General features: G+C 32.1%; 7 protein-coding genes across 7 annotated transcripts, besides 1 other annotated feature; 4 read left to right on the top strand and 3 right to left on the bottom strand.

Moving 5' to 3' along the window:
• Positions 1-107: 107 nt before the first annotated feature.
• On the top strand, positions 108-970 carry TVAGG3_0376450 (phosphoglycolate phosphatase protein; the record flags this gene model as incomplete). Its single annotated transcript, XM_001328790.2, has 1 exon — positions 116-943. One exon carries the CDS (start codon positions 116-118, stop codon positions 941-943), a length of 828 nt encoding a protein of 275 aa, XP_001328825.1.
• A 558-nt stretch (positions 971-1,528) lies between these two features.
• Positions 1,529-2,139, bottom strand: TVAGG3_0376440 (ubiquitin-like family; the record flags this gene model as incomplete). Its single annotated transcript, XM_001328789.2, has 1 exon — positions 1,552-2,127. The coding sequence occupies one exon, from the start codon at positions 2,125-2,127 to the stop codon at positions 1,552-1,554; it is 576 nt and encodes a 191-aa protein (XP_001328824.1).
• Positions 2,140-2,479: 340 nt separating this feature from the next.
• Positions 2,480-4,076: a mobile genetic element.
• A 365-nt stretch (positions 4,077-4,441) lies between these two features.
• TVAGG3_0376420 (uncharacterized protein) lies at positions 4,442-5,944 on the bottom strand (the record flags this gene model as incomplete). Its single annotated transcript, XM_001328787.2, has 1 exon — positions 4,477-5,808. One exon carries the CDS (start codon positions 5,806-5,808, stop codon positions 4,477-4,479), a length of 1,332 nt encoding a protein of 443 aa, XP_001328822.1.
• Positions 5,945-6,150: 206 nt separating this feature from the next.
• TVAGG3_0376410 (uncharacterized protein) lies at positions 6,151-7,838 on the top strand (the record flags this gene model as incomplete). Its single annotated transcript, XM_001328786.2, has 1 exon — positions 6,457-7,668. The coding sequence occupies one exon, from the start codon at positions 6,457-6,459 to the stop codon at positions 7,666-7,668; it is 1,212 nt and encodes a 403-aa protein (XP_001328821.1).
• Positions 7,839-7,914: 76 nt separating this feature from the next.
• Positions 7,915-8,730, bottom strand: TVAGG3_0376400 (uncharacterized protein; the record flags this gene model as incomplete). Its single annotated transcript, XM_001328785.1, has 1 exon — positions 8,102-8,725. The coding sequence occupies one exon, from the start codon at positions 8,723-8,725 to the stop codon at positions 8,102-8,104; it is 624 nt and encodes a 207-aa protein (XP_001328820.1).
• A 2,087-nt stretch (positions 8,731-10,817) lies between these two features.
• Positions 10,818-11,189, top strand: TVAGG3_0376390 (uncharacterized protein; the record flags this gene model as incomplete). Its single annotated transcript, XM_001328784.1, has 1 exon — positions 10,818-11,189. The coding sequence occupies one exon, from the start codon at positions 10,818-10,820 to the stop codon at positions 11,187-11,189; it is 372 nt and encodes a 123-aa protein (XP_001328819.1).
• Positions 11,190-11,312: 123 nt separating this feature from the next.
• Positions 11,313-12,290, top strand: TVAGG3_0376380 (Histone deacetylation protein Rxt3 family; the record flags this gene model as incomplete). The annotated part of the gene is made up of 1 exon (XM_001328783.1): positions 11,313-12,290. The coding sequence occupies one exon, from the start codon at positions 11,313-11,315 to the stop codon at positions 12,288-12,290; it is 978 nt and encodes a 325-aa protein (XP_001328818.1).
• Positions 12,291-12,688: the final 398 nt, after the last annotated feature.

The following is a 12,688-nucleotide window of genomic DNA, read 5'->3' as shown; positions in this document are numbered from 1 at the left end:
ACAAATGGTAATAGATCATGAAAAAACATCAAAATAAATTGAGAGCGCGATCGACCACTTACAAAATTTTTTATCGTCGTACGATTAACCCTTTAGAAATTTATTAAATTTTACAATGAGTGGAATTCCAAAGGTCCTTCTTTTAGATGGTGATGGTGTTATTTGGATTGATAACCAACCAATCAAAGGCGCAATTGATGCCCTAAACAGAATCAGAAAACTCGGTGTTAGACTCGTTTTAGTTACAAATAACTGCTCAAAAACACGTGAGCAATACTTAAAACAGCTTGAAAAGCTCGGCCTTCAAGGATTTGAAGTAGAAGATGTCTTCTCTTCCGGATTTGCAACAGCAAAATACCTCCAACACAATAATATCCATAAAGTCTTCGTTTGTGGCTTTGATGGCTTAATGCAAGAACTTAGCCAGCATGGAATTGAAGTTCACAATATGAAAACAGACCCAGAACCACAACCAGCTGAAGCTGTTATTGTTTCTAAGTCAGAGAGCTTATCGCATGCAGACATTTCACGCGGAATTTACATTATTAAGAACTTTGGTGCCAAATTAATCGGAACAAATCCAGATCCAAACTTCCCAATGGCCGGAGGAATTTTAATTTGCGGAAGTGGCGCTTGTGTCAGAGCTTTCGAAGTAGCAGTTAACCAAGATGCAACTGTCATTGGAAAGCCAAACAAACCAATGTTTGATACAGTTTTACTTACATTAGGAGTTACAAAAGATGATGTTGTTATGGTTGGCGATAGAATGATTACAGATATTGCATTTGCATCACAAAATGGAGCTAGATCAATATTGGTTTTGTCTGGAATTGATACTCGCGACGATGTTCTCAAATATCCGGAACAAGATAGACCTACATGGATCCATCCTTCACTTGTTGAGGTTGCCGACATGTTTGAAGAGATGGCCAAGAAACAATAAAATAAAAACTTACTATTCTGTATAAAATTTTCTTTCAATTTTTATTTTACGTCTTCAAAATACTATGAATGCATTTTCAAATACAACTCCAATGAAATTATGATTCATACAAACTATATTTTTATATGTTTAAGTCTGAAATTGAAAATCTCATAGACTGGAGCCTTTTATAATTTGATTAGTTGACTTCTACGAATTGCACTCCTTAGAAGTAACAATTCATGAAATGATACTAGATAAAAATGAGATTTTTAAATCGGTAGGATTTATAAGCTTACAATTACGACATTTCATCATACAATATATATATTCACTTAGAAAAATTAAAGAATAAATGAGAATGCACTTGGAAATACGAAATGTTTTTGAGATTCGTCAAATTGCCTATGGCAATTCAACAATACTTTCATAATTATGACTCACATCATTGTTTTGGAGAATGAAGATGATTTTATGGCATCCTCTCAAGGTTATCAAAATACTCAAATTTGATTGTCGTGTCATTTTCATAACAATGCCATTTTTTATACGATCTAACTTATAAGTGATCTAAAGAAGGAATTGGCTTGAAAAATTAATTGATTAAAGAAGAAGAAAAAAATACATATTTAGGGAAATGCTGCATCAGCATTGCCGGCTTGTCTCTGACATAATGAAGCCAGAGAAGGTTCAGGGTTAATTACCTGAGGAGCCATTTTATGACTGTAATCACTCCAAAACTTTGGAAGTGGATCAGAACAAGGCTTGCTCGGTTTATGAGGTATTTTGATTGGTATTTGTGGAATGTTTGAAGGCTCGTTTACTGATTCAAATGTTGATAAAAACATTCGATACACACGAGGTTTACGTTCCATTTTCTGAAATTGCATATCTTGTAACTTTGCTAGTTCCATGCATTGACTCACGTCGGATAGAACTGAAATATTATCGATATATTGTTTTGGAATGGATGGCTTATCTACAACAACAATAAAATCATTTTCTTTGATGTTATAGTAGCCGATCTCAAAATTGCTATGGAGTACAGCGCCATTATGGATGAAATAGGCAGGTTCTCCTAGAACAATTTGATTGAGATCTTTGACGAGTGTGTTTTCTTGAACATTCACCTTCAGCATCCACTCACCAGGATGATATATGTAAATTCTTAATGATTTCGGCGGTGGTGAGGTGTTATCATCCATTCACTAAAAAACAATTGATTGAATAGGATGTAAACTTTAGAATTCAAAATCTCTAACCAACTTATTTTCCTTTTCAGTTAAGCTTGCTTATTCAGATTTTTTGGAATTTTGAAACGACAGAAATGTTCCATTTTTAATGTAGATTCTAAAATGGGGTCAAATTTTTGATTGAACCGTTATCCATTGAAAAACCTCGATTTTAAAATGTTATTCCAAAATATTCATCTAATGATATAGTATATATTTATTAATTATTACTTTTTATTCAATTTTCACTTTTGGCGGGATTTCATTTTTTTTTTGTTGTATGGGCCATATTGTTCACCCAAAACGGAAAACAAAGGCAATGCATAACATTTTACTCCACGAACGTCGTCGACTCTCAGCGCGACAGATGCTTGGTGCTTGCATAATGACCGGAATGCCATATACAAAAGGTGCTCGCTTTCTTTCTCTTTGTGGAACTAAGCCCCCTGTGAAGAGTGGTGTCATGAGACAACAGAGATTTTGTGACGATAAGATTAGAAGACTTAAAAGTATTTCCCTAATGCTGTCGAGAAAGTCCTTCAGTGGTTACTTATCCATTGATGCAAGATGGACGCACAGGCGAAACTCGCCAAGTTGTACAGTAACTGCGCTCGATGCTGTCACAAAAAGAGTTCTTGCATGCGTGAACATCAACCATATTGGTGGAAACAGACAGCATGCTCAGTATTCCGGAGCTTCCAACAATATGGAAAGTGCTGGAACTCGAATCATCTTGAAGCAATTAAAGAAATACAATATCTTGAAAGATGTTAAAGAGATTATTAAAGACCGAGATAACAAAAGTGTCTCTGTCTTTAAAGAATTTGGCGTCTCTCATCTTGAAAGATTCGATCCAGGTCATGTATCAAAAAATATCTCAAAAGATTTTACAAAGTTCTCAGTTTCTCATAAGACAGTTGAAGTTTTCAACGACAAGACTCAGAAGATTGAAAAAATAGAGAGACCTTTCTGGGGTCTGAATGCAAGCCTAAGTATGTGGCTTTGGTCATGTTTTGCCGAAGAAAATATTGACAAACGTACGAAAATGTGGGAGAATTGTGTCTACCATTACGTAGGCAATCATTCTTTTTGCGAACCGCACAATTACAAATGCTTTGAATGGCAAAAAGGTGTCAATTCGATCCAACTTCAATTCATGCTCTATGACTGGGTTCACAAATGGACACCCATAGTTTCCAAAGTTTCTTCCAAAATTGCATGCTATTTGGACAAATCAAGAGCCTGGAAGAACATTAACATTAGAGTTAACGTTGCAATCTTAGAATGGAATGATCCAGAGCATTTTCTCGGAGATATACAAAAAGCATTACATCTTCCCCCACTTCCAGAAGATTGTGTCAAATCATTTGAAGAGAATTGTTACTCCAAAATGATATTGAAACAAAAAACTGTTACAAAAGGTTCTAAAAACAGAACAAATACAAAAAATCCATTCAGAGTGTACCAGGAGGAGATTATCAAGTTTTCAAGTCCGAATGGGAATCAGAAGACGAAGACATTGATGACTTTGATTAACGAAAATTACATTTTATTTATTGTTTTTGTTTTTAATTAAATTATTATTATGCTCATTTTCTTATTTTGATTTTTTCTCATTATGATATAAATAATTTATTAATGCATTTATCCAATAATTATGCTATGATATTTTTATGCCTTATTTCATTTCTCTTATATTTGATAATCTGGTAAAATATAGTTCAGACTATAATCATTTTAGATTATTGATATATTTATATAGGTTAGAATAAAATTAGTTTCATTTTCTACTTTTATTTTGAATTAATAATTTATAATATCAAATATTATGGCGTAACCTCTCCTTTAAAATATAGATATATATAGGCCTATAGAGTTTATTGGCACTCTCAAAACTCTAGAATTTTGAGTTTACTATACCCTTAATGTTATTGATTTTTATGTGTATTACACACAACAAAAAATATTATTCTTCTAATTTTTGGAACTTTCAGAAAAAAACGATGATCGATTTGATGACTCGAATAACCAGAAGCTTCCTGATCATATTTACAACATAATTTTACAGGTCGCAAAAATATGGGGAGCCCATGAAAATTTATTCGGAATTTGTGAACAGATATTTCTTCATAGAACAGTATTATGCTATGCTTCTTGTTTCCCCTTGCTCATATTACCTTTGTTATGATAATTATTTGAAATTTAGTGATTTGCGATAAAAAGTAATAGTTCACTATAAAAATATGATGTGTTGGATCATTCTAAAAACATAATAAAAAATTAATGAATAACTTAGTTTTATTAAAAATAAATGAATTAACATTAGTTTGTGGATTGCTTTGAGAATGGGTAGAAGAAATCAGTTGGTAATCTAACAAGTTTGACAGGGAATTTGCCGATGTATTTAACTTCGCTCTGTGGTGTTGGAACAAATGCTGCAGAAACCATGGCGCCGTTCATATTATTCGGCAACGACTCACAGGTGAGACTTACCTTATTTATGACGTTAATTGGCATCTTTGTTGTTCCGTTAAACTCTGTGTAGAAAACATATTTGAAATAAGAATTACTTGTGCAAGTAGATGGCAGTTCTAGTAGGTACCAATCTTGTAGGTTCTCTGGGTTTGGCTGGCCAATCTTTGCAATGGCTAAATTCTTATTTAGAGGGTTTGTTGATGTATTATAATTTGAATTGCAGCCACCAAGTGTATCAACGCCATATTTAAGAGGTGAATATTTAGCAGAATCACATGAGGCTCCAATTGGAATAGGTAATATGTTCTTTGATAAGTCATCATATAAAGTAATATTTGTATAATTTCCAGAAACAGCATAGGTTCCAACAATGATCTTAGATCCATTTGCATAGCCTAACTGACCACTAGAAAGGGTAATATTGCTTCCTGCTTCAACGTATTGAACATTTAATGAGAATTTATAAGGAGCCGTAGCGGAAGAGTCTTGGGTTGAATAATTGAAATACATGGCTGAGATGTTATGGTTTCCTTCTGGTGCATACTCAACAGTTATCAATAGATCTTGCAAATTTGAAGTCCAATCGGCAACACTTGCTTTTTCAATACCATTGAAGTATAATGTTGCTTCTTCTGATGATCCTGGATATGTTGCAACCTTCCATTCTTGGAATGTTGATAATAAAATTCCGGAAGTTGAATAACAGTCTTGATCTGTAATGTCGTATAAGAAATCAAATGGAAGGTTTTGAGTGCAAACAGAAGTTGAAGAAGATGTTGGAAGATATAAGATTTTTCCGTCTGTATCATAAATATAAGATTTAGGCTGATAAGAATTTGAATCTGTAGTATCGTCAGAACCGTTTGTATATACTGGAGTATAGTTTGTTGAGTTAATTGTTGAATATACGTCAGCAGTTCTTCCATTTGCAACATCACGATGATCAGCAACAACGCAAAACAATTCTCTAATAAGCCAGCTCTTTAAATCTAACTGTTGTTTAAAATGCTCACTTGGGCATGATGGTAAAATAGAGTCTGGAAAATCTGGATAACAGCCTGATGGATAATCACTTCTACTGCTGATACCACTGCAGCAGCACCCAGGATTACGAGACTGGTGCACTTCGCAAGGGCATATATCTGATGATAATGTGTTAAAAGATAGTAACAAAAACATTTTTGAAATTTCAATAAGATTTTCGTTTGTAATTTATTTTTATAGATATTAGAATGCATTAGATATCAGCTTTTGGTCAAAAGTTAATTCAAAACTCTCGTATAAATATGGTACAGTGATTAGGTTTTTAAATCAAATGATTTCAATTAATCAATAAAATGGCTATAATATCTTGGTCTGAATAATACATTCAATGTATATGTTATATAACTGAGTTGTGCATTCTCCGGAGTGTTTTCAAATAAAATTTCAAAATTTGTTTTTTGACAGCATATCTTTACTAAGACCCTTGCACGAAATAATTTAACTATTGAAAAAGAACCAATGGACATTATTGAATATGTCTTCTCTTAAGTATAAGGTATGGGAATCCTAAAAGAATATCAATGCTATATTTTCAGCAATTAGGGAACTTTCTACGCCTGAGACACTTGATTCTTAATGCATCTTATGTTCTACGTCATACAAAATATTACCAGATCACTGTCAAATAACTCTTAGAAAAGAGAATCATATTTGAAAAAGGGAGCATTTAGGATGAAAAAAAGTGATCAAAATTTACAAATCAATTTTTTTTAGAAAAATGCTGAAATCCAATATCTGATAATAATTATAGAGATCATTGAAAATAAAGAAAATGTGACAAAAATGAAAGGCAGCATTTTAGTAAGAATCTTTATTTTAGCCTCATTATTTTTCGCAGCATGCGCTCAAATATGTATTATTTCGAGTAAAAAAACAGTTCCAGCTATGAAATTTTCGCCAGATCCTTTGGAAGAAGTTGATAATGAATTCCCATTTGATCTATACTTCCCATTAATTAACAAAACAGCGGATGAAAAGGATGTAATGAATGCAGAAAAGTATTTACATCTTCCAACATGGTCCGCAGGTTATCTTGATTGCAACAACGAACTATCAGAGGTTTCATGCTTTGAAATTGTACGTGCTCATAAAGCAATTCAAACATACGAAAATACTGCAAAATCAAGGCGTGTTACCGGTAAAATTTATATAAATGCTGAACCATATCCTTTAGCAGATAGAATGTCAATGCTTTATCACGCATTTCTGATATCAATGGTTACAAACAGAGTAGTTTACGTTAAAAAATCTTTATATCCATTCAAACTTCCCGATTATATTAAAGATTCCGGTGACAATATTCAGGGAATTGAGTTACCATCAGATTACCAATTTGGATGTATTGATATCAGCAACAAATATCCAGACCTTTTGATCAATAATATTACATGGCCACAAGTATTATATACTCATTACAAAGTTGCACCATTTTTACGTAATAATTTCGGATTCCATGCTGCATATTATGTCGGTAATTACTTATTTGGCACCTCGGAGCCTCCAAAAGATGAATGCAAATCTACGAATGATAATGTACTTGAAGCGCATAATTTTAATGATGGAATTGAATTTATTCCACCTGTTGGCATCTCTAAAAGTCTTCTCGAGAGATGTGATGTCAAACCTGAAATTTCCGTTGTAACAAATGATCCAAACGCCCGATTTGGCGAAGGATTTAGCGATGTAACATATGTTACCGATGAAGATGAAGCATTTGTATGTGGTTTGAGAAAAATTATTTCAGCACAAAGAGTTGTTCACACATTTGGATCCAGATATGGCTGGTGGGCAGCTGCAATGCAAGGAAGAAAGGGTGGATACATTAATACTCTTGACAGAATTTGTGTTAAAGTCGCAAATTCTCAGGCAGCTTCATTATGGCATACATACTGTCCTGTTGAGAAGAACACAATCATGAGAACAAATAATAGAATGTTCGTTTGCGGTCCCAATGCAAATGATGCAAGATTATACGTCGAATATCTTTTATGGTAGATTTAAGCTATTGTATATATAAGCCAATGTTATTTCTTAATAAATATTATCATCTATTCGTAAACTGTTTTGTTTTTATTTAAATTTCAAAATATAAATTTCATTATTAATAATAACATTCATAATTTGTATGATCTAAAAGTTAATCATGGAATGAACAAGAGAAATACATATACAAACATCCAGAATGGAGAATTTCTTTTGAAATCATGATTAAAACTATTGAAACAAGAAAATTCAGTAATTATTTAGATCAAAATTTCAAACATATACATTCAATTAGATCATGGATCAATTTATCAGTCCAGTATGCTTCAATAACAAATTTTTCTATTTGAATGCAAAAAAAATTGAAAAAATGAATGTGAACAAAATAGTATTATTGTAAAAGAGCATGTTAAAGTGTCTGTTTACTTACATTGTATTAAAATATTTATCTGAGAGCGAGGCCACCATTGCAGCATTCCATTTCCTCACCACGACTATGAGAAAGCCATACCCATAAGGCAAAATCAACAGTTCCTTCTTTCTTGTTGACCTTCTTTGCAATGGCATCAGTAATTACATGAACATCGTCTTCATCCTTGGATCCTGTGATTTCCTCAAGCCATCTTACCATATGCTTATCTGGTTTTGCACATGAGCAAACTCCAATATTTCTGGCTAAATGATATTTAACTATCGGGCCAATGCGTGGAAGCTGCATAAGGCTGTCAATGCTTGTAAAACTTTCGCGAAGCTCTTTCCATTTGGATTTCATTTGATAAACATCGGCAATAGCTTTAATTTTTGATTCATTTTTGAAAATTTCTCTCATTTTGTCTAAATCACCTTTACAATCAACAAGTAAAGGGCAGAGACGTGCTGCAACTTTGGCCCTGAATCCAGATGCGAGAATAACGTATACGTATTCATAAAAGAACTTATCAAAATCTTCAACTACACCATTTAACGCGTCAATTCTTTCTAAATCTGACTTGTGAACTCTGAATGTGAACTCCAGAGCTTGTTCATAGTCTTCACATGCTTGTTTGAGTTGAGCTTCAGTAAGTTTCATTAATATTAACTGAACGAAAGTAATTAATTTCCATTCAAATAGCTGATAATGAGATTATATCTGGATTTAAATGTAGTTAGAGCAATTTCAATATAATTTTGTACATTTTTCTGAAATGATTTTGACATTTATTGATTTTATGTATGTCATATGATAATACTCATCATATATAATCATTTTCTCCATTTGGATCTGCTTTAGAAGGGAATTGTATCAGCTTATTCTATAACGTTGCCCAACGGTGCGCTAACAGAATGCGCTATATAATGTCAGCTTTCTTAAATTACTATTTTTGCGAGCTAATTTTGACTATTTTCAATTTCATAATTTAATCATTTTGAGAAGTGCTTCATTTCAATTTAAGATATATTAAACTGTGGGTTGCTCAATTTAAATTCCCGAAAATTCAATGATAAAATATAAATTCATAAATTTAAAGTCGATCTTTTTAATGAAATGCTTTTGCTCAACACATCATAACTATCTTATACTAATGTTTTTGCTGAGTGTTTATGAACATTTTTGCTTAATATCGATGTGGGCCGGCTTCATCAAATATGAATTTACTTCAAGACCAAGATTAGAGATAAATACAATTGAAGCATCTTTAAATTCATTATTACCGGCTTTAAAAAAAGGAGTGATTGGATATGTCAATTCAACAGATGGTACAGATAAAGTAATTTTAAAATTTTGTCAACAACATCCAACATTCATTCCAGTTAAGTATGATTATGATGTTATACCTGCGAACGATCAACATTATTTTCAAAGATATGATGCAAAACGTGCTCTTGATTCATATTATAATTATGTATTTAAGTTCATTCCAGACAATGAATGGTTTATTAAAATTGACGCAGACGTAATATATGATACTGAAAAATTATATATGCTCACTTTTCTACCTGATAATGATAAAGAAGCAATTCCTATTTATAGAATTAATCTTCATGTTGATGATGGGAATCTTATGATTCTTGAGAATGGTTATGGACTTTTTAGTTATGTTAATGATCATTGGCTAATGAAAAAGTCAAAAAGATATGGTTTTAAAATGTATTTTGATTATAATTCCAGATATGCATGGGAAATATTATATCCTGCCCCACCAATAAGTATTCAAACAGATATTCTTGCATGGCATTTTCCTTTTCTTAAGCACTGGAGGAGAGTGGGGAATGATGATCATCAGAATTCAACTGACTCAGTAAAGCGAGTACCTTTTGGACAAAATGCAAAAAATTATTACGCTTAACTCAACTTCATATGGATGATGATATGATAGATGAAAATAGAGTAAAGGAATTGCTATTTAGATATCGAAATGTTACTGAAACTTAAAGACTCGGTCGCTTCCTTCCAACCAAAATTATGGCATGAAACTCTGGCTATAGACTATGCATAGCCTATATATGTAGATGTTTGAGTTTGGAGAAAATCAGTTAATACAATCTTGAGTTATCTCCACGAATTATCTACAGAATTCACTTGTATACCGACACGAGATGATTCAGCACAAGAAGTAGATCAATTCTTCAATCATAAAATAAATCACCTATCAAAATAATGCAGTAGAATTGATACAATTTGCAATATTGGTATAAAATTGAAGCTTACGATATTATGAACTTTATAACAATTAGATCATTGATCTCATATGTTAACTAAAATCTTAGAATTACGTTTTTGATCTTTTAAATTTCTAAATTAAAAGAATCTTTTTTTCCCCTTTTGTTTTTGCATTGTCAATATGACTGATTTTGACATAAAGTTTACAGATTATAAATCTGTGATGGGTATGATCTGGTCTTGCTGATTCATAAAAATATCTATTCTATCAATTGATGATAGACCTCAAAAAATCTATCATTAATTAGTTGTAAACTAAGCTGGTGGTCCCTTAAAGTATAATTATAATATGGCCAATTCTTGTTTTGATCAACCCCAATTGTTTTTAAATTTAGCAATTATTGCAATGTATAGATGACAATGCATAATACTGTGAAGAAAAATTCAATATTTCATTTCGTTTCTTGATTGGATAACAAAAAAATGTAAACTATTGAAATGGGAACTGCAAGATTTCATGATGCTTCCACTTCTCTTCGGAATCATTCGTTCATATCCAACAGAAGAGTGCGCCCAGGCTTCCGGAACTGACTGCACTAATTGCATGAGCGTTAGAGGAAATTATAAGTGCGGCTGGTGCTCCTCAACAAAACAATGTGTTCCAGGTGACGAAAACGGTCCATTCATCGGCACATGCCCAGATTGGCATAATGAATCAGATGCAGTATGCGTTAAGGAATCATCTATCGCTCTTCCAAATCCAGCTAGAATTGGCGTTTTAGTCGGTATAATCATTGTCAATATCATTACATTCGTATTCTGGTACTTTATTTTCCCGAAGTTATATACAGATCCAGCAGCATCTTCTGAAAAGAATGGAAATGGTCTTTAAGATTGATGTTATTTGTTATTTTCTTTTAAGAAATAGTGAAGATGAACTATAGATTACGTTTTAAACTATTAATATTTATAAATATCTTATTATATTTTTCCTATTTTGTGTCATTTATTTTAGATGATCAAAAATTTCGATGGTTCATTTCCTGATCCATCAGAACTCGTCCTTGAATACACGCCAACGTTCGATCTATCTCAATTCAAACCACAAGTAGGTGATATTTTTCGATTCTACATCTCCGAAAGATTCTTTTTAAATTCGAATACAAATATTACTTCTCGAAACATATCAGGTACAACATTTTACACTCCAAATTCCGATATTGTTGATATTGCAATTCATTGCGGCTGTTTATTCGCACATCCAAAAAGCTCAGGATTAACAAGAAGATGGTGTACTGTTTTAAATTTCTTTGAAGCTTTATGCAACGAAGATAAGTACCAAAAAGTTGCTGAAGTCATTGAATTATCGAATTACGCCCAAGTAAAAGGATTACTACTTGATATTTTAATAGACAATACGCTTCCATCATATTACAGCTCTACACGTAATGGTTTGAAGTCAAAATCATTCAATTCCTTAACAGATTATTCAATTCGTGTTATTAATTACAAGATATTAACAAAATTCGATCGAATTCCACGTATTGCCGAACCATCAAAATATGTTAGATCTAGAATCAAGATGCCTGTATTCAAATTTGCTTTTAACAGAGAAATCGGTGTGAATTATTCGATTGAAGTGTTTTCTTCTTTATTTAATCCAGAAACAATCAATAATGACTTCTTTACTATTTACAGGTTATTTTTTGATATTAATCAAAATAGATATGAAATTCGCTATTCAGACGAAGATGGTAACTTCTGGTTAACACAACTAGAGAATCCAATTGATGTCAAGGAACTAAAAACAAGAAAATCCAAGAAAACAAAAGAAAAAATACTTTTTGACAGATTAACTTTCTTTGATATTGTTCCAACACCAACAGGAATTAATGTTAAAGGTACTCTATTCGAACCAATATCAACAATACTTGTTCCGATGTTTTATGGAAAAATTCTCATCGGACCAAAAGCAAAAATTAGCCAGGATTAAGGTCTAATAGTAGTTTCATTGAACACATTCATTTTGAGGGTTTGCTTTCTCTCAAAATGTATTATAATTTGAAAATATTGTTTGATTTCAGATTCGTATTAATGCATGAAAGATTTTAGCATAAGCATTAGTATCTATAGCTTATTTGTTGTTGTTTCGTTAGAAATGAGATAAATTGCCTAAAATTTTCTCATTAAATTCAAATTGTTCTAATAAACATGCATTATTTATTTTAGCATAGAATGACATTCCAATTCAACTTAATTTCAGATGATATATTTCAATATTTTCTTTTGCAATATTTAAGATATTTTTTAAATTTTAAGATTAAAGGAAAATACATATGGATGGGTGAGATACTGTCACTTGTATAGAGTATTCCAATAAAGATTTAACTA

This window comes from Trichomonas vaginalis, chromosome V (genome assembly GCF_026262505.1).
Source record: "Trichomonas vaginalis G3 chromosome V, whole genome shotgun sequence".
Classification (NCBI taxonomy): Eukaryota; Parabasalia; order Trichomonadida; family Trichomonadidae; genus Trichomonas; species Trichomonas vaginalis.
The sequence above is the reverse complement of the archived record's forward strand: the minus strand, read 5'-3'. Positions and strand labels throughout refer to the sequence as shown.